The sequence below is a fragment of the Mustela nivalis genome, assembly GCF_964662115.1.
Source record: "Mustela nivalis genome assembly, chromosome: 1".
In the NCBI taxonomy this organism is placed as follows: Eukaryota; Metazoa; Chordata; class Mammalia; order Carnivora; family Mustelidae; genus Mustela; species Mustela nivalis.
Genome location: NC_139020.1, coordinates 198,654,839 through 198,675,550, shown reverse-complemented (window position 1 = coordinate 198,675,550; position 20,712 = coordinate 198,654,839). Strand labels below are relative to the sequence as shown.

General features: G+C 45.1%; 1 protein-coding gene across 4 annotated transcripts in view; it reads right to left on the bottom strand.

Moving 5' to 3' along the window:
* Window positions 1–4,293, bottom strand: part of SMARCC1 (SWI/SNF related BAF chromatin remodeling complex subunit C1) — a 170,258-nt gene extending 165,965 nt beyond the window's left edge. For all 4 annotated transcript variants that reach the window (XM_082703794.1, XM_082703795.1, XM_082703796.1 and 1 more), the window contains exon 1: window positions 4,007–4,293. In XM_082703794.1, coding sequence (XP_082559920.1) covers window positions 4,007–4,201 — 195 coding nt within the window. In that variant the 5' untranslated portion in view covers window positions 4,202–4,293. The remainder of the gene's footprint in view (window positions 1–4,006) is intronic.
* Between the last annotated feature and the right edge of the window lie 16,419 nt (window positions 4,294–20,712).

The window sequence follows — 20,712 nt, the reverse complement described above, 5'->3', positions numbered from 1 at the left end:
ATAGCATTTGATTCAGTCTTAGGGAAGTCAATCTTACTCTCAATTTGCATACGGAAAATTAAAACAGAAATCAAGTTATCTGCTCAAGGACATCAGCAATTAGCAGCCAACAGTATGGAACACACAAGTTCCAAAGTGTAATGCTCATTCACTATCCTATAGGAACATAATAGAGCTCATTTCCAATGGCTTCAAAAAACATTACCTAAAACATAAAGATTCTTGACAGCTTTCAAAATACTGAAATCTGATTAACAAAAAAATTAATAACTATAAATTATTTCAGACATAAACATGTTATCTTTTGATCAAAAAAAAGTTCAACAGCATGTTTTACTTAAGACAACCAAAAATTTTTAGTCTCAAGTATTTTAAGAAAGGTAGAAAGATTTTTAAGAAGAAAAGAAAGGTAGGAAGATAAGTTTAGAAAGTTTTATCAATATATCTGCTTCACGCTATCTATGGCATGAATGAAATATCAAGTTTAACAACTTGTCCCTAAACAAACATACTGCAGTAAATGCCCCATAAAACAAACAAAAAAACCTGTCTTTAACTGTTAAATACTTTATGTAAAGTGTACTGAAATGCATTCCTTTGGAAATCAAGTCTACTTTAGTAACCACCCTTAGATTGAAATCATCCTGACATCTTAAATCTTATTTCGAGAATAAACCAAACCAGGAAGAAATTTACCTGGGAACTTAACGGTTTACAGATATCCTTCACCTCCAAAGTATCTCAGTTGAAACCATGTTTGAAAACCACTCAGAAACTACTGATAGAAATACAGCTTTCATCTTCACCAAAGTTAGAATGAAAGACATGTAGCCAATAATACAAAGACCGCTCAGGCAGGAGATGAACAAGCTTCTGCCCTGTGGCTGGACTTAAAATGCAGCCTCAAGCCAACAGCCCTCTGCTTCTACTCACCTACTTTTTCCCCTCTCCAGGAGTCACCTCCTCTGAACTTCTTTGGCCTAGTTGAAGCTCATCCTAATCAAAAAGAACTCCCTCTTCCTTCTGTGTTCCTGAGCCAGATTTAGCAACAAAGCTAAAATGACGAGGTTCCTAATCTGTTCATTCACTGAACAAACATGTACTGAGCACCTACTAAGGACACAGAGAAAATAAAAACAATACAAGGAGGTTCTCTTTTAACTTGAAACCACATGAGTTTTACAAGTGTCTATGTCTATTTTTACCAATACATTTTCCGTTACCTTCCACTACATTCCTTGATGAGAGGGATTATGTGAAGCAAAAAGAACCGGGGCTCTGGAGCCAGGCAGACCTTCACTGAATTCCAAATCTGCCACTCCTAATTGTAATCTTAGAACTCTAAGTCACTCACATCTGGAGTCTCAGGTTCCACTCATGTGTAAAATGAAATAAATATGTATTAACCACGACGGCTGTAAGGATTTGAGTAATGGTTTAAGTGCCCAGATACAGTTTGATGCCCAGTTGTCCATGGAATGCACGAATAAACCCATTAATAAAAATGGGACTATCGGGCGCCTGGGTGGCTCAGTGGTTAAGCCGCTGCCTTCGGCTCAGGTCATGATCTCAGGGTCCTGGGATCGAGTCCCCCATCGGGCTCTCTGCTCAGCGGGGAGCCTGCTTCCTCCTCTCTCTCTCTCTGCCTGCCTCTCTGCCTACTTGTGATTTCTCTCTGTCAAATAAATAAATAAAATCTTTAAAAAAATAAAAATTAAAATTAAAAAAAAATGGGACTATCTTGGGGCACCTGGGTGGCTCAGTGGGTTAAGCCGCTGCCTTCGGCTCGGGTCATGATCTCGGGGTCCCGGGATTGAGTCCCACATCGGGCTCTCTGCTCAGCAGGGAGCCTGCTTCCTCCTCTCTCTCTATGCCTGCCTCTCTGCCTACTTGTGATCTCTGTCAAATAAATAAATAAAACCTTAAAAAAAAAAAATGGGACTACCAATGTCATGCTTCATTTAGTTGCTGAGATTTATCAATGTGAAAATGTAGTATTAAATGCAAAAGAAAAGTTTAAATAAAACCCATCAATGTGTACACTGAGTGGAAATATACTGTGTCCTGGATAGTACTTTCACCACTAAAACACCACTCTCTAAGTCTAACAGGTTTCTGGCTGTCAGGCATAAGGAATATACAATTCTCAATTTCAGGAGTCCCAAGAAATACCCTCTGGCCTTATGAAACCCTGATATCTTAACTTTTACTTTACCTTTAAGGCCTGAAGAATACTGAGCCACCAGCTGCCCAATGGCCTCAATACTCTGGGACAAATTCCTCAGTCTGCCCCAGAACCACTTTTTCACCCACCAAGCAAACCCATTCCAACAAAACTGGGCCCAAACAGATGCACACAGAGTTTGGAGAGGCAGATATTACTATTATTTCTCCTTCTCCTTCCTCTTCCTTGATATCCAAAGGAATATTTCTCATTTCTGCTAAAACTACATTGATAAACTAATGTTATATGTCAATTATACCTCAATAAAGAAATCCAGACTGAGAGAGGAGGAAGGCTACATTAAGGTACACTGAATTTAAAACCCAAAGTATTGGCTTAAGGGCACATGATAAAAATAATACTTTCATAATATAAGTATTCAATTCCCTTAGCTAATTCTAGAAGCTCTGCTCCCTACAAAAAAAAAAAAAAAAAAAAAAGTGACCAATTTATCACTGTATAAGGGAGAGCAATATTCTTGTCTACTTAAATGCAGATGAGAAAAACTGGCAATCCCAAATGTGAATGCAAAATTTCAGGGCGAAAAAAAATTTAGCATATAAAAATATACATCGTCTCTCACTTCCTAAAACTTCAGGAAGAAAGTCACTTCTGAAAGCACTACAGTGTCACGTCAAAGGAACCCAAGATCCTATCCCTATCAACCTCCAAAACCTGACCAGACTCCATTGCGCTGCACAACTCAAATGACTAGGTTTCTAGACTACCTCCTCTTTTCATTCACTGAACAAATATTTACTAAGCAACTACTAAGGGAGCGGCTCTGAGTACCAACCATGTTGGGGGTAAGGGCCAATGCAGTGAAGAGGCCTGACAAGGTCCTTGCCCCAGTGTTATGGTTCTCAATGGGGGGGGAAGTATGGCAATAGAAAGGTATGTTCGGAAATCTGGGGCAGAAGAGGTATTTGGGGCAGTCTGCTTCATTACACCTTCCAAGGGAGTCATTCCCATGTATCTACAAGGGGAGTTAAAAAACACTCGTTATAAATAAAAGGTTAAGTCACAACTTTCAATACCACTGATTCAGCGGAACTTAACCTCCCCAAAGTAGGAGAAACAGCTAGATGAAAATAATCTCACAAAATGGTACGAGACAAATAAAGGTGATACGAAGTGCGGCAGTCAAGTATAAATGGGGTTCTCAAGGAAGGCCTCCCTGAGAAACACAGTAAATACAAGTACGTTAACTCCTGTACTCACACTGCAGGCAACTACAAGTACAATAAACACTGTCATTTTTTTTTTTTTAAACATCAGTGCTCATCAATACAAGCACCCATTATATTGGCCTGCTATTACCAACTTCCGAGTACAATGTCTAGTCATTCTTTACCAAACCAACAACAGGCAGCAGAACCTGAGCTACCTCACTTGACTTGAAACAAAACTTGAAGCTGCCCTCACAACCCCGGCTCGGACAGTTTGTAAGAATCATTGTTCGCACACCCAGTGCCGCTAACAAAAGAGATTCACGCCCTCCGGGTTGCTGAGCTCGAGATGCTCCTGCACGCCGGGGCGAGCTGGGGCTCTGGCCCGCGCGGTGCGGGGACTCCCAGAGGCCTGGCCCCGGGGGCCCGGTGCAGCCCCCGGCGCGCGGGCGCCGAGAGCGGACGGCGGGGGCGTGGCGGGCCCGGCGCCTGCCTTTGTTGTCCCTCGTGGCGCGCGGGGGGGGGGAGGGGCGGCCCGAGGCCCGCGAGGCCAGTAGCTGCGCCCGGCTCCCGTCGCGTGGCCTCCCCGGCTCCCACGGGCGCGCGAACCCACCTTCTTGTAGTGCTTGCCCAGCCAGACCCGCACCGAATCCAGCTGGGACACCGTCTCCGGGCTCTCCCAAAACTTGCTGGCCGGGCCACCGTCCTTCCGCCGATAAACGGCCAGGCCCGTGGCCGCCGCCGCGCCTCCTGCGCCTGCGGCACCCGCCGCAGCCCCCAGCCCGCCGCCGCCCGCCGCCGCGGCCATAATCGCCGTCCGTCGTCCCCACCGCCCGGCCCGCCCCGGCCCTCGCGGCGAACCCCGTTCGCACCCGCGCGCGCGCGCGCGTAGCCGCCGCCACAGCCTCCCGGCCCCGCCCAGCCAACCCCCTTCCGGCGCGGAGGGCCAGCCCCGCCCCTTCTCGGGACCCGGTCCTTAACCGAAGAGGGCACGCGCGCACGCATGCGCAGCACCGGCGCCAGGCGGGCCAGGGACGAACACTTGCTCCCTCCTCTTCCGCCCGCCGAGGCACGCTGCGCACCTTTTTCGCTACTCACCCTGGACGTGCGGGCTGTCCTATAGCCAAGTTCCTGCATCCCGTGAACCACTGCACAGAGGTTCTGTGTCATCCCCTGGCAGCGCCGGAGAGGAAAGACCTGGCGTGAGAAGTTCGGAGGGGGAAGGCCGTTTACGGTGTCGAGTGCTGCCCGAGGAACCCCCAGGCGGGGCGGGAATCTGCGTTTGCTTCCGCCCCTGGCCTCAGACTTAGCGCATGGACTGGCCGCGTAGCCTTTGTAAGCGTCCACCTGGCACCACCACCCGGCGCTGCTTGGGCAGCACACACCTTCCTCCCCCTCGTGGCTGCAGCCACGCCGGCTCTTTGCTACCTCGGGGCCCTTCACCAGCTGGTTCCTGAGACCTAGACAGGTTTTACCCTATGGCTGTGGCTTAGGCGCTTTCAAATTCATAGCTTAAGGGTGCGTTAGAAAAAACGATCTCTGACCGTACTTATTGACCTGTTAATCACATTCACCGGACATTCTCTAGGTAGCACTCACCACGACCTGATATTTTTCTTACTTGTCCACATCCATTACATGAGAACCTAACCGTGACTTGTTTACAGGTGTACTCTCAGTGCTGGGAACAGAGCCTGTTATCTAATAGATATTCCATAAATATTTGATGAATGAGTGAATGAATGACCTATGGAGGAGCAGAAAGATTTTAAATTATTAACGAAGTTTGATTGGCCAATATGGCGTTATAAACATGATATTATGTAACACCAGAACAGCAGGTGACTAATTGCTTGTGAGGAAGTCTGGTGAGGTTTCAAGACCAACTTTTAAGGATGAATAGAATGTGATGGGGAGGAAATACCATCTCAGATACACAAAAACAACTGGATCAAAGGCTTTAAAGTGTGAAAAGCAAGCTGGGTGAAACCTTTGAGCCCATGGTGTGCAAGCGGAGATGTTACTTGGTTGTGGCAGTGAATTTTGACTTCATCCTGTAAGCACTGGGAAACCTTTGAACAGAGAGAATGAATTCAGGCAGAGAGCGGTTAAGTAGTAACTGGCTAGCAGGAATTATGAACCCAGGCCTTAGACCCTGGAGTACTAATGGGCCCCCCACCTTCCTAAGTACACATTTCTTTCTTTCTTTCTTCCTTTCTTTCTTCCTTTCTTTCTTTCTTTCTTTCTTTCCTACTTTGTTTCTCTCTTTCTCTCAAGATTTATTTATTTATTTGAGAGAAAGAAGCAGGGGAGGGCCTGAGGAAGAGGGAAAGAGCCTTTAGCAGCATCCATGCCAAGCTTGGAGCTGGATGCAGGGCTAGATCTCATAACCCTGAGATCAGGATCTGAGCCAAAACTAAGTGTCTGACACCTAACTGTGCCACTAGGCACCCCAACTCTGTTTTCTATTAACATCTTGTGAGTAGAGCAGAGAAAATGCTCTGGAGGGGCGCCTGGGTGGCTCAGTGGGTTAAGCCGCTGCCTTCGGCTCAGGTCATGATCTCAGGGTCCTAGGATTGAGTCCCGAATCGGGTTCTCTGCTCACCGGGGAGCCTGCTTCCCTCTCTCTCTCTCTCTCTGCCTGCCTGCCTCTGTGCCTACTTGTGATCTCTGCCTGTCAAATAAATAAATAAATAAAATCTTTTAAAAAGAAAATGATCTGGAGAAGTTCAGCAAACTATTTCATTTGCCTGGAGCCATAGAGAAGGAAGTTAGTTCCAGGGCAGTGGTATTCCAACTTTATTGCTTCTGCCTTCTACTCAAGTTATGATCCAAGGGTTCTGGAATTGAGCCCCAAATCCAGCTTCTTCCTCAGCAGAGAGCCTGCTTCTCCCTCTCCCTCTCCCCCCTCCCACCCAGCTCGTTGTCTCTCTCTCTCTCTCTCCCACTATCTCAAATAAATAAAATATCTTAAAAATTAAAAAGTTTTTAATTTGGGCGCATGTTGGCTCAGTAGGTTAAGCCTCTGCCTTCAGCTCGGGTCATGATCTCGGGTCCTGGGATCGAGGCCAGCATTGGGCTCTCTGCTCTGCAGGGAGCCTGCTTCCCCCTCTCTCTCTCTGCCTACTTGTGACCTCTCTCTGTGTCAAAGAAATAAAATCTTCTAAATAAATAAAAATTTAAAAAGGTTTTTATTTTAAAATAATCTCAAACTTATAAAAATGTTACAAATACAATACAAAGAGCTTTATCTTTTCCTGAACCATATGAATATGTTGCTGACATGCCCCATAATTATCAAAAATGTTAATGTAAAAAAATAGAATAAAATAAAAATGTTAATGTATATTTCCCACAGGCAAATATATTCTATTACATAATCACAATACAACGATCAACACAAGGAAATTAACGTACCTTCCTCAGACTCCATTTGTTTTTCTTTTTGCCTCTGTGAACTTTCTTACAGCAGTTTCTGGTTCAGAATCATGCATCCCATTAGATCAGGTTTCAAGTCTCTTTCAATCTGAAAAGTTCTTTGGTCTTGAACTTTCACAACATTGAAAATGCTGAAGATTCCAAACCTGTTATCTTATAGAATAACCCTCAATTTGAGTTTGAGTTTTTCATGCTGTATTCTTTTCACTGCATATAAATGCACATGATTTCATGACTTCTATAACTTTGATAAGTTGATTAAGAGAGTATCTGGCAGGCTTCTCTACTGTGAAGTTTTTTTTTTTTTTTTTAAGGATTTTATTTATTTATTTATTTATTTATTTATTTTTTAAAGATTTTATTTATTTATTTGACAGAGAGAAATCACAAGTAGACGGAGAGGCAGGTAGAGAGAGAGGAAGGGAAGCAGGCTCCCTGCCGAGCAGAGAGCCGGATGCGGGACTCGATCCCAGGACCCTGAGATCATGACCTGAGCCGAAGGCAGCGGCTTAACCCACTGAGCCACCCAGGCGCCCAGGATTTTATTTATTTTTGAGAGGGACGGAGAAAGGGAGAGCGTGAGTTGGGGCACAGAGGCAAAGGGAGAAGCAGACTCCCCACGGAGCAGCGAGCCTGATGACAGACTGGATCCCAGAACCCTAGGACCGTGACCTGAACCTAAGACAGATCCTTAACAGACTAAGCCACCCAGGAAACCTACTGTGAAGTTATATTTTTTGCCTTTGTAATTAATTAGTATTTTCCGGAGAGAGATTTTGAAGGTGTATAAATACCACATTCTTCATCAAACTTCCCACCTTTATCAGACAAAGTCAAATGGTTGAAAATTTGACTAAGTACAGTCCTCCGAGCCGGAATAAAATTTGATGAAGTACAGATTGTAACTCTAACAATAAGAAATGTGGCTACCATTATCCTTAGTAAATTTACTTACTTTATCAGTTCACGTACATGTAACCATTTTCCATGCTGGGCTACCCGCCTGTGTAAGTACCGCCTATCCTTCTTGGCTCCTATAGTCACATGCTAAGCCACCCTAATATGCTTATCTACCTTGCTGACTCCATCTACAGGCTTTACAACTGAATTATTTGAAAAGAGATGGAAAGGGAATAGGAAAAGTAAGAAGATGTCACTCTTGGGGTGCCGAGGTGGCTCAGGAGGTTGAGTGTCTGTCTGCCTTTGGCTCATGTCACAATCCCAGGGTCCTGGGATCGAGCCTCATATCAGGCTCCTGGCTCAGCATGGAGTTTGCTTCTTCCACTCCCTCTCCCTCTGCTTGCACACTCTCTTTCTTTCAAATAAATAAATAAATAACTTTTTAAAAAATCACTCTTAAACCTAATGAGGTCTAAATATGTGATAATTTGGTGGTCAGATTATAATACAGATAGTCCTCTCTGCACAGGAGTGTGATACCCTGAAGATGACTGTGCAAGCAGAAACCATGCAAAGCAACCTTAATTATCAATGAGGAAAATCACAATCCATGGCCTTTAAACTATTTTTTTTTTTAGATTTTATTTATTGACAGAGGGAACAAAAGCCCAGGTAGTGGGAGAGGGAGAATCAAGGTGCCCGTTGAACAGGGAGCCCAACTCTGCACTCCATCCCAGAACCCTGGAATCCCAACCGGAGCCCAAGGCAGAGGCTCAACAATTGAGCCACCCAGGTGTCCCGCCTTTAACCTTTTTTATCAAAACATGAAAAACCCTATCAGTTAGAAATGTATAAGGAAATAGATATAGTATAATTAAATTTATTTAGAACAATCTGAAACATCAGAAATATTGGGGTGCCTGGTTGTCTCAGTCAGAAGAGCACATAGAGGGATGCCTGGGTGGCTCAGTTGGTTGGGCGGCTGCCTTCGGCTCAGGTCATGATCCCGGCATCGGGATCCTTGCTCCACAGGAAGCCTGCTTCTCCCTCTGCCTCTGCATGCCTGTGCGCTCGCTCTCTCTCTCTCTCTCTCTCTGGCAAATAAATAAATAAATAATCTTTAAAAAAAAAAAAAGAAGAAGAGCACATAGGTCTTGATTTCAGGGTCTAGAATTCAAGACCCACATCGGATGTGGAAATTACTAAAGATAAATAAACAAAAAAAATAACAATAAACCAGAAATATTAAGATTTAAAGTGTTTGGGGAGACTGGGTGGCTCAGTTGGTTAAATGTCTGCCTTCGGCTCAAGTCATGAGGTCCTGGTCTTGAGGTCCTCATCGGGCTCCCTGCTTGGCGGGGAGCCTGCTTCTCTCTCTCCCTCTGCCCCCTTCTTATGTGCTCTCTCTCTCTCTCTCTCTCTCTCTTTCTTTCACTCTCTTTCAGATAAATAAATAGAATCTTTTTTAAAAATTATAAAAAAAGAAGTGTTCTACTTTTTGATGAAAAACTTAACCACTAGCTGTTTGAACTTCTCATATAAGTTATGAGCAAGCATTTTTTTTCAGTATTTTGTCAAATTCTCATACCCCTCTCTAAGCTTGGATCAGCATCCAACATTTTGTACTTTGCCCTTTTAATGTGAAGCTTTTGCCAAGGATCAACTCCTCTGAGATGTCTTCATTTTTTCCTTCAAATCGCTTTCCTCCTGTGTATGGATAAATTTGGCATAAAAAAGTTCCTCAAGAGTCTCTGGAAGAGCTTCAGGGTCAATATTCTCAAGGTCAGCTCTTTCTTCTGTAATGCTATTTATATTTGATTTGAAGTTCACGTCATATCAAGAGAATAAAAAGAAAATCACACAGTCAACTCAGTGAAGCAGAAACATTTGACAAAGTCCAGTACCCTCTCCTGATAAAAACACTCAACAAATTTGAAGTAGAAGGAAATTCCTCAACCTGCTAAAGAGTATCAGTGAAAAGCTAACAATAGCATCATACTTAATGGTGAAAGGCTGAGTGCTTTTCTCCCAACATCAAGGACAACAAAGATATCTGCTCTTATGCAACATTAAAGTTCTAACAAGGACAAATAGGAAAAAAAAAACAAAACATGCAGACTAGAAAGTAAGAAGTAAACTATCCCTATGTGCAGATGACATGAACTTTATATTGAAAAAATCCTAAGCAGTCCACTAAAAATTTTAAAAAACGAAAACTAATTAATGAGTTCAACAAGGTTGGAAGATATAAGATCAGTATACAAAAATCAATTGTATTTCTATCACTTGAAATAAACTTAAAATGAAATTAAGAAAAAGAATTACAATCACAATGATATCAAAAAGGAAATTTGGGATATATTTAATTTTATTATTTTTGGACTGTAATTTTAAAAGTGTAAAACTTATACTCTGAAAAATACAATATATTGGGGTTCCTGGGTGGCTCAGTGGGTTAAAGCCTCTGCCTTTGGCTCAGGTCATGATCCCAGAGTCCTGGGATCACCCTCATTGGGCTCTCTGCTCAGCAGGGAGCCTGCTTCCTCCTCTCTCTCCCTGCCTGCCTCTCTGCCTACTTGTGATCTCTCTGTCAAATATATAAATAAAATATTTAAATAAATAAATAAATAAATAAATAAAATATATATGGAGTTGCAAAAGACCCAGAATAGCTAAAAACAAAACAAAACAAAAACAAAAACAAAAACTCAAAATAACAAAGTGGAAGGACTCACACTTCTTATTTCAAAACTGAACTACAAAGCAGCAGTAATCAGCACTTCTGTGCTATTGACAAGGACAGATATACAGGTCAGTGGGATAGAACTGAGAGTACAGAGATAAACCCACATATCCATGGTCAACTAATTTTTAACAAGGCTGTCAAGATCATCCAATGTGGAAAGAATAGTCTTTTCAGGGCACCTGGGTGGCTGAGTTGTCTAAGTAACTGCCTTCAGCTCAGATTATGATCCTGGAGTCCCAGGATCTCGTCCTGCATTGGGCTCCCTGCTTGGTGAGGAGTCTGCCTCTCTCTGTCCCTTGCCCCTCTCATGCTCGCTCTCTCTCTCTCATTCTCTTTTTCTCAAATAAATAAAATCTTTAAAAAAAAAAAAAGGATAGTCTTTTCAACAAACAGCGCTGAGAAAACTGGATAGTGACATGTGAAACAATGAAGTTGGGTCCTTACCTCACACTATATCAAAAGTTAACTCATGGGCTCCTGGGTGGCTCAGTGGGTTAAGCTGCTGCCTTTGGCTCAGGTCATGATCTCAGGGTCCTGGGATCGAGTCCCTCTCTCTCTCTGCCTGCCTCTCTGTCTACTGTGATCTCTCTCTGCCAAATAAATAAATAAAATCTTTAAAAAAAAAAAGTTAACTCACAATAAGTCAAAGGACTCAATGTAAGACCTACAGCTACAAAACTCTTAGGAGAAAATACGAGGGCAAACCTTCATGACCTTGATTTGGCAAAGATTTCTTAGAAAAAAGCACGAACAACAGAAGAAAAAATAAACTGGACTTTATCAAAATTAAAAGCTTTTGAGGTGGGGTGCCTGGCTGGTTTTGTCAATACAACTCTTGATCTTGCGGTTGTGAGTTTGAGCCATGCTTTAGGCATGGATATAATAATATGGGTGTAAAAATATATTATTAAAAATAATTATAAAAAATAAAAAACTTTTGAGGTGAAGAGGATTACGAGTAGAAACTTCCAGTTATAAAATAAATATGTCACAGGGATGAAAAATACAGCATAGGGAATAAGGTCAATAATATTGTAATAACATTGTATGGTAATAGATGGTAATTACACTTATTGGAGAATATAGTGTAATGTATAGAATTGTCAAATCAGGAGCACCTGGGTGGCTCAGTTGGTTAAAGCAGCTGCCTTTGGCTCAGATCATGATCCCAGCCAGAGTCCTGGGATCGAACACCACAGTGGGCTCCCTGCTCATTGGGAAGCCTGCTTCTCCTTCTCCCTCTCCCTCTGCCTGCTGCTACCCTTGCTTGTGCTCTCTTTCTCTGTCAAATAAATGAAATCTTTTTAAAAAAGATTTTATGTATTTATTTGACAGAGAGAGAAATCACAAGTAAGCAGAGAGACAGGCAGAGAGGCAGACCCAAGCCAAAGGCAGAGGCTTAACCCACTGAGCCACTCAGGAGCCCCAAATAAATTGTCGCTCTCGCCAGCAAGAACGACCCGCAAACGTGATGAGTGGCAAACTTCTTTATTAGGGTACTTCTATTCAAGCAAGTTCTGGCAATAATATATGTAAGCAGTCCAGCCCGACTATCCAATCACTGCCCCGTGCACGCGGTCTCCTCATGGACCCTTATGTAACCACATAGGGCTCTATTGTTCTCAAGCAGTAATAATGTTTCTCTCTTGGCTCCTGGTGCTGTTCATGTGTCAGCCACGAGCGCACCCATACCCTACCTAGCCAATCATTCTCACTTCCACAATCTTCAGGCATTTTCGTCTACGTGACTCCTTGCATCTGCTGGATGGCTCTCCACAGCTCCCCCTTTTTTATTTGTTTATATGGCAGGGATCGTGCCTGTCTTAGGTTGCCAATCCTCAGCACACATGCTTACCCGTCATCGGGTACTCCCCCTGGTCGAGGAGCCCCTGTCTTAGGTTGCTATGGTGAGGGATCAGTCTTACCCGTCTTTGGCTACCGATCCAGCATACTGAGCCATATCTGGGGGGAGGTACCAGCCTCTAGAGCCATCATAGCTTGCACCAAAACTTGTTGCTGCCGTTGCTGCCATCGCGCAGCTTTACAGATGCATTTTAGAAGGAGTACTTGAGCCAGAATCATCAACATAATCCGGGCTCCTATGCCTGCCCAGTTTTTGAGGAATGAGACTGATTGTTATAACATACTAACCCAATCGCTGACGGAGCCAAGAGATACTTGAGTGGCGTTCAAGGTGACACTCTGAGCCCACCGGGGGTGACTAGCTGGTGGTTACGTATGATAGCTTTCACCTTATAAACTTCTGCGAATATAATTTTAAGTGCACAAGGCAAGAGGCACATGAAAAGAACAATTACCACTAGTACTCCCACAATTGTTCCTACAACATACCATGCGTGCGTCAGGGAAGGGAAGTGAGAGAATAAAGAGCTCACAAAGCTTTCAGCAAGCTGAGCAACAGTTAACTTGGCATGAGGAGCCTCCTCAAAGTCTAATATTTCTTGATGTAATTGCAACAGATCAAGGGATAGATTGGAGTTAGACCCTGTAGGATATGGCAGCCTGCTGTGGCCGGAGATGAACAGAAGAGGGAGGGCCTAGCAAGACAGTATCATTGACATACACAGGAAGAGGGCTCATATCCCATCCCACGGGCTGTAACAGGGGTGGGTCGGGGACGTATGCCCAATATAAAGAGCCCTGGATTGCCAACACGTGTTGCATTAAAATAAGCGTCAGTAGCAAACATAAGTTAGAGTGAGAAGATTGCACTCTATGCTGAGCCATTTGAAGAAGGGCTTGAAGCTGGGCAGTCTCTTGTCTCGACCACAGTTGAACTGGCTCCGCCTTCACGGGAACAGGCTGCAGGACAGTCATCGTCGCTATCATCACCATCACCAGCACCCTCCACAGGCTCCACGGCCACCAGCCTGGTGAGACGTTCCGGCACCCAGAGTGGAGCAGGCGCATCCTGTGGGAAAACACAAAGGGAACCTCGGTGCCACCTAAGCACCGGGTCGGGTCCCTTCCATAAGCCAGTAAAGACATCTTTCCATTTCACCATTGACTGCTGCATTTTCTGTTGGCCCCAATGACGTTCGGCGGACGAAGTGCCGTCTTAAAATAAAGGTGACCAGATTGGTGAGGTCATTGGGTGTACGACACTCCTCTCCAATTCCCCCTTTTTGTATTTTTTGCAAGGTGGTTTTAAAGGTTAGGTGCGCGCGTTCTACGATGCCCTGTCCCTGTGGGTTGTATGGTATTCCTGTGGTATGCTGAATTATTAAAGCAGGCCATAAAGCTGCGAAAGCCTGCAGAAGTGTAAGCAGGGGCATTGTCTGTTTTCAAGTGTTTAGGTACTCCCCAGCAGGCAAAGCTGCGTAGGCAGTGGGTCATCACGTTTTTGACATTTTCCCCGCGCAAGGGGGTGGCACTAACAACCCCCGAGCAGGTGTCCACACTCAAGTGGACATACCTTTGCTGCCCGAAGGAAGGAACATGTGTTACATCCATTTGCCACAGATGGTTAGGCAGTAGCCCTTTGGGATTTACCCCTAAAGAGGGCATGGGCAAGTGCACCACACAATTGCCACAAGACTTCACGATGTCTCGTGCGTCAGCTCTTGAGATGTGAAAGCGCGCCTTTAATGTTAGGGCATTAACATGCCATCTTTCATGATATCTTTTAGCATCTTCCAGAGCGCTACAAACATAAAAGCGCGCGGCCGCGTCAGCCATTCGGTTTCCCTCAGCCATAGGTCCCGGAAGGTCTGAGTGTGCTCTAAGATGTCCGATATCAAAAGGGGCACTACGGGAGAGTATGAGGTGTTGTAGTTCAGCCAGTAGGGAGGAAATTTCTGATTGACTGGCTGAGATAATAGCAGTTTCAATAGATCTGGTAGCTGCAACTGCATATTTACTGTCTGAAATAATGTTGATAGGCTGATTTTGAAACCTTTGTAGAACACACATAATTACCAACAACTCTGTTTTTTTTTGTTTTTTTGTTTTTTTTTTTAAAGATTTATTTATTTATTTATTTGACAGAGAGAAATCACAAGTAGGCAGAGAGGCAGGCAGAGAGAGAGAGAGAGGAGGAAGCAGGCTCCCTGCTGAGCAGAGAGCCCGATGCGGGACTCGATCCCAGGACCCTGAGATCATGACCTGAGCCGAAGGCAGCGGCTTAACCACTGAGCCACCCAGGCGCCCCCAACAACTCTGTTTTTTGAGCTGAGGTCGATGGCACAACAACCGGAATTACCTTTCCTTCCACCACGTAGGCGCCAGTTCCCGATTTACTACCATCTGTAAACACTGTGAGGGCCCGGACCAATGGCTCCAATCGGCAGGATTTAGGCCAAATGAGGGGTGTATTTTTGTAGAACCCAATTAGGGGGTGTGAGGGATAATGGTTATCAAATGTAACAGGGTAGGCAACCGTCAAAATGGCCCAATCATCATTTTCATGCGTCAGAATGTTCATTTGGGTTTTGTCATAAGGGATTATACATACATCGGGCAGTCTCCCGAGGATTTGTATGCTAGCTTTGAGTGTTTTGCTTGCCACCATAGCTACAGCTGTAGCATACGGGGTGATGACGCGGCTAAGATTATGGGGTAGGTAGATCCATAGCAGGGGTCCTCCTTGCCATAAGGCCCCTGTGGGTGATCCAGGGGATGGGATAACTATGGCACTTATAGGCTTTTCCGGGTCACATCTATCTGCTGCTGTTAAGGCTAGTCTGCTTTCAACCAACTGCAATGATCTAATGGCAGCTGGGGTAAGAGTTCTTGGGGAGTCTAATCTAGAATCTCCAGGCAGGATATCAAACAAGGGTTTCAATTCTGCTGTAGTGATTTTTATATATGGTCCCCTAGAAGTTTCTGGAAGTCATTCAATGTGTGCAGGCGATCCCTACGGATCTGTACCAATTGAGGTTTTACTGTTGCGTTAGAGAGTTGCATACCAAGGTACTTTTGTAGGTTTCCTGCTTGGATCTTTTCAGGGGATATAGTTAGTCCCCACTCTGCCAACTGCTTCTGTAGAAAAGTTAGAGCCGAGGGAAGAGACCTCTCATTTGGCCCACAGATCAGGATGTCATCCATATAATGATAACAAAGTAGGTTTGGAAATGCTTTTCGAAAAGGTTCCAATGCTCGACTCACATACAACTGACATAAGGTGGGGCTATTAGCCATCCCTTGAGGGAGTACTCTCCATTCATATCTTTGATCTGGCTCAGCATGATTAATTGATGGCAGAGTAAAGGCAAAGCGCTCCATATCCACAGGGTTTAAAGGAATGGAGAAGAAACAGTCTTTGATATCGATTATGATAGAGGGCCAATTTTTTGGTAACGCTGTCACGACTGGGAGCCCCAACTGAATGGGTCCCATGACCTGCATTTGATCATTAATTTGTCGCAGGTCATGTAGCAATCGCCATTTGCCTGATTTCTTTTTTATCACAAATATGGGAGTATTCCACGGGGACGTGGATTCTTGAATATGTCCTGCTTTGAGTTGTTCTTGGACTAACTCTCTTGCCGCTTGTAACTTGTCTTTTGTTAAAGGCCACTGAGGTACCCAGCGCGGCTCCTGTTGTTTCCAAGTTATTCGAATTGCCTCAGTGGCCGCTAGGAAAAACCCTGACCTCCCATGGAAGGGGGATCGGGATCTCCCTGGCCCTTGGCTCCAAGGCCCTGGCCAGGCTTATATCCCATGTTCCTCATTATGGTTTGGGAGGCCTCACTATACAGTTTTTCAGTAGTAAGTCTAATATCCATCTGCTCCAGCACATCGCGTCCCCACAGAGAAACGGGGGTGGCACAAACATACAGTTGGAAAATGCCTTTATGTCCCTCCTCATCTTCCCAATCTAAGGATGCGGCACTAATATCTGGGCTGGTAGCTACCCCTAATCCTCGGAGGGTTTGATTAGCCTTAACTAGGGCCCAGGCTTTTGGCCAATCCAGATGATTGATAATACTTTTATCTGCTCCTGTATCTAGGAGCCCCCAAAATGGCCTTCCTCTGATCCTTAATTTAAGCATGGGCCTCTCTTTCATGCCCATAGTAAGGCACGCGAGGGAAGATCCTGTGGATCCTAGGCCACCCTTCCTCGCCTGGCCTGTGGATGGATATTTTTCGTGATCGCTGGGCAATATTAAGAGCTGTGCGACTCTATCCCCTGGATTTATAATGTTAATACCCTCGGGGATGAAATCAGAATCTTAACCTCCCCTTCGAAATCCGAGTCAATGACTCCCGGGTGGACCTGAAGGCCCCGCATAGTGGAGGAGCTCCTACCAAGGAGGAGCCCCACCGTTCCTTTTGGAGGCCCTCCATGCAGGTCAGATGGCATGGCCTGCACCCCCATTTCAGGCGTTAGGACCATTCGGGTGGTGGCACAGACGTCAAGTCCGGCGGAACCTGTTGTGGCTCTCCTGGGCCTTGCGTGGATTGGTCCTCCTGATTGGAAGGTGGGAAAACCCATCGCGGCTTGGTAGGCAGGGACATTGCCACCCCGTACATTTGATTCGGGCCCCGGGGGGTGGGGCCCTGCCTCCCGTTTTTTGAATTCCCCCAGTTGTTAGGAGGCAACGGTTCCCTTCAATGTCCGCCACGGAGCGACATTCATGTGCCCAGTGATTTCCCTTCCTACATCGCGGGCAAAGCTGAGGCTTTGAGCCCCCTGGCGGTGTTTTTGGGTATACCTTCCCAGCCTGGGTTCCACGCTGCGGGCAATCCCTCTTAACGTGTCCTTCCTGGCCACATTGAAAGCATCCTTTAGAGCGGGCTCCTCCCTGACCTTGCATGGCTTGTGCGAAAGCTGCTGCCATGACCTGTCCCTGAATTATGGGTCCCGTTATATCCCTGCAAACTTTGATATAAGCTGATAGGTCCTTTGCTTTCCAGGGTCTGATAGCCTCCCTAAACCATTTATTGGCATTCTCGTAGGCTAATTGTTTGATAAGTGGCATTGCTGTATCAACGTCCCCGAACATTCTGCCTGCGGTCTGCATTAATCTATCCACAAAATCAGCATAGGGCTCGTTGGGCCCTTGCAATACTTTGGATAATTGACCTTGCAAGTCTCCTGCCCCTCTCAGAGTCTTCCAAGCCCTGATGGCCGCCGTGGCTATTTGTTGATACACCGCAGGGGGGTATGTACTCTGCACTTGGGCCCTGAGGTATGGCCCCGTGCCCGTCAGCATTTCTAAATTCCATTGCGGGTTACCTGCGGCTGCATTTCTCCGTGCTGTGTCCTGACAATTGTCCTGATTTTGGATTTTCCATTCTAGATATTGTCCTCCACTTAATACCGCCCTGGCCAAGTTGGCCCAATCCTCGGGAGCGAGGTAGAGTGCTCCCAGCGACTCCACAAGGGAGACCGTAAAGGCTGCCTGGGGCCTATAGCCGCTAACTGCCTCCTTCAGCTGCTTTACCAACTTAAAATCTAGTGGCTGGTGGTACCTCTTTTGATTCTGATCTTCTAACACTGGAAAAAAGCCTTTTCCCGGGCCAAGGACCTCTCTCCAATTTTCCGCGGCGCAGCCCGAACAATAGCACGTCTTGGTGCAGCTGGGCTTATAAGGCGGGGCCACTCATGGGGTGGCGGCGTGGGGCTAGAATGCGGAAGCGGCGTAACTTCCGTTTTTAATTTCGACTGAGCCACAACTGCGGCTTCCGCCCCTGCTCTCAGTTGCGCCATTACTTCTCCCTGCACTCTTAACTCTCCTAATACTTTTTGCAATTCCGCCTCCTTATCCTCAAGTCGTTGCCTCATGGCTTCCAAGTCTGTCTGGAGACCGGGAGATTCCTCCTTCTTGTTGTTTGCCTCTATCTTTCCTAGCTCTTGCAACTCGCTTTCTGACATCCCTTCTGAGCTTTCGCTTTCGGAGCCAGAGTCTCGGGAGGAGCCCTTACGGGATTCTTCTTTCACTTGCTCAAAAACTTCCCCTCCCTGTAGTACTGCTCGCTGCAGGGGCTCTCGGGGGGATTGCAAACATACTTTCACCAGGGACCACACGGCAAGAGTCCCCGGGAATGTAGAGGGGCAGCGTTTTAAGTCCTCGCCCAGGTGTTCCCATTGTGGCACATTTAGGAGCCCTTCTTCTATAAACCAGGGGGCAATCTCTCCCACTTCTTTCAAGAAGGCCCGGGCTGTTTTTGCCTTTAAGGGGGTACCGTTCATCTTGAGAACGTCTTTTAGGGGATCTTCCATTCTACGTCTACTAAGCTCGTTCCGCATCCCGAGGAAACCTTTACTTGTATCGTCCCTGCAGATCGTCACAAGCCGCCTAACCTCCGATCGTCTCCAGGGAACCTCCCTGTCAATGGACAGTTATTGGTGCACTCCTTACCTTATCGTTGCTCTATCTCAATCTCCGTTTTGCGATGCGGACAATTCCCGGGTCTCAGCACCAGATGTCGCTCTCGCCAGCAAGAACGACCCGCAAACGTGATGAGTGGCAAACTTCTTTATTAGGGTACTTCTATTCAAGCAAGTTCTGGCAATAATATATGTAAGCAGTCCAGCCCGACTATCCAATCACTGCCCCGTGCACGCGGTCTCCTCATGGACCCTTATGTAACCACATAGGGCTCTATTGTTCTCAAGCAGTAATAATGTTTCTCTCTTGGCTCCTGGTGCTGTTCATGTGTCAGCCACGAGCGCACCCATACCCTACCTAGCCAATCATTCTCACTTCCACAATCTTCAGGCATTTTCGTCTACGTGACTCCTTGCATCTGCTGGATGGCTCTCCACAATAAATAAAATCTTTTTTTAAAATTGTCAAATCACTATGTTATATGTCTGAAACTAATTTAAAAAAAAAAAATCTGTGCCTCAAAGGACACCAACAAGAAAATGAAAAAAAAACACAAAACAAGAAAATATATTTTTTAAAGATTTTATTTATTTGACAGACAGAGATCACAAGCAGGCAGAGAGGCAGGCAGAGAGAGAGAGAGAGGGAAGCAGGCTTCCTGCGGAGCAGGGAGCCCGATGCGGGGCTCGATCCCAGGACCCTGAGATCATGACCCGAGCCAAAGGCAGCAGCCCAAACCACTGAGCCACCCAGGCGCCCCAAGAAAATATTTTTAAATCATATATCTGATAAGAGACTTGTATCTAGACTAATAGAAAGAACTCTTACAACTCAAATGTGAAAGGACCAATAGCTCAGTTGATTAATCAACTAATAACCAAATAGAATAAACTAGGTACATGTAACATTAGGGATGACTCTCAAAAACATGTTGAGTGAAATAAGTCTTATCCAAAAGAGAATATACAGTAGTAGTCAATATATATGAAGTTATACAACAGGTTTGGTTGCCTCATGGGAGTGGAGAAGCATAAAGGAGTTTTCTGGGGTGATAGGAATAAGCCGTAGTTTGATACTGATTTGTGTTTACACAGAAATATGCATCTTATGGAATGGAACACAACATTTGTACATTTCACTGTAAATTTTCCCTCAAAAAAACAGAACTCTGGACAAATATTGATCTCTTGTTAAAAATATGCACGCGGGAGAGGCACCTGGGTGACTCAGTCAGTTGAGCATTTGACTCTTAATTTCAGCTCATGTCATGATATCAGGGTCCTGGGATCAAGCCCCATGTTGTCAGGGAGAGGTCTGTTTGTCTCCTTCTCTCTCTCTGTCCCCTCCCTCACTCTCATTCTTTCTTTCTCTCTCTCTTCAAAATAAATAAATCTTTAAAAAATGCAGGCTGGAGTGTTTAGAGATGAAATATATCAAAATTCATCATATAGTGATCTATCAAAAATTTATTGCTCTAGGGGTGCCTAGGGGGCTCACTGGGATAAAGCCTCTGCCTTTGGCTGGGGTCATGATCTTGGGGTCCTGAGATCCAGCCCTGCATCGGGCTCTCTGCTCAGCAGAGCTTCCCCCTCTCTCTGCCTGCCTCTCTGCCTACTTGTGATCTCTCTCTGTCAAATAAATAAATAAAATCTTTTTTAAAAAATTTATTGTTCTATAGGTGAAAATTGAATTAAGTTTCCTCAGTTTTGAGGGGAAAAAGAAACAGAAATTGCATGCTTATTTACCAGTCCTTAAAGTCATTAGCTCAATCAGTTTCTTGGAAGGATACCAAGAAGGCTTTTCTACAATATATGAAAGACTAGGGTTTGGGAAACATTTTTTCTAAAGGGTCAGATAACAAATATTTTAGGATTGCAGGCCTTAGTTCCCTGTAGTAACAACTCAACCCTGCCATTGTACTGTAGATAATATGTAAAT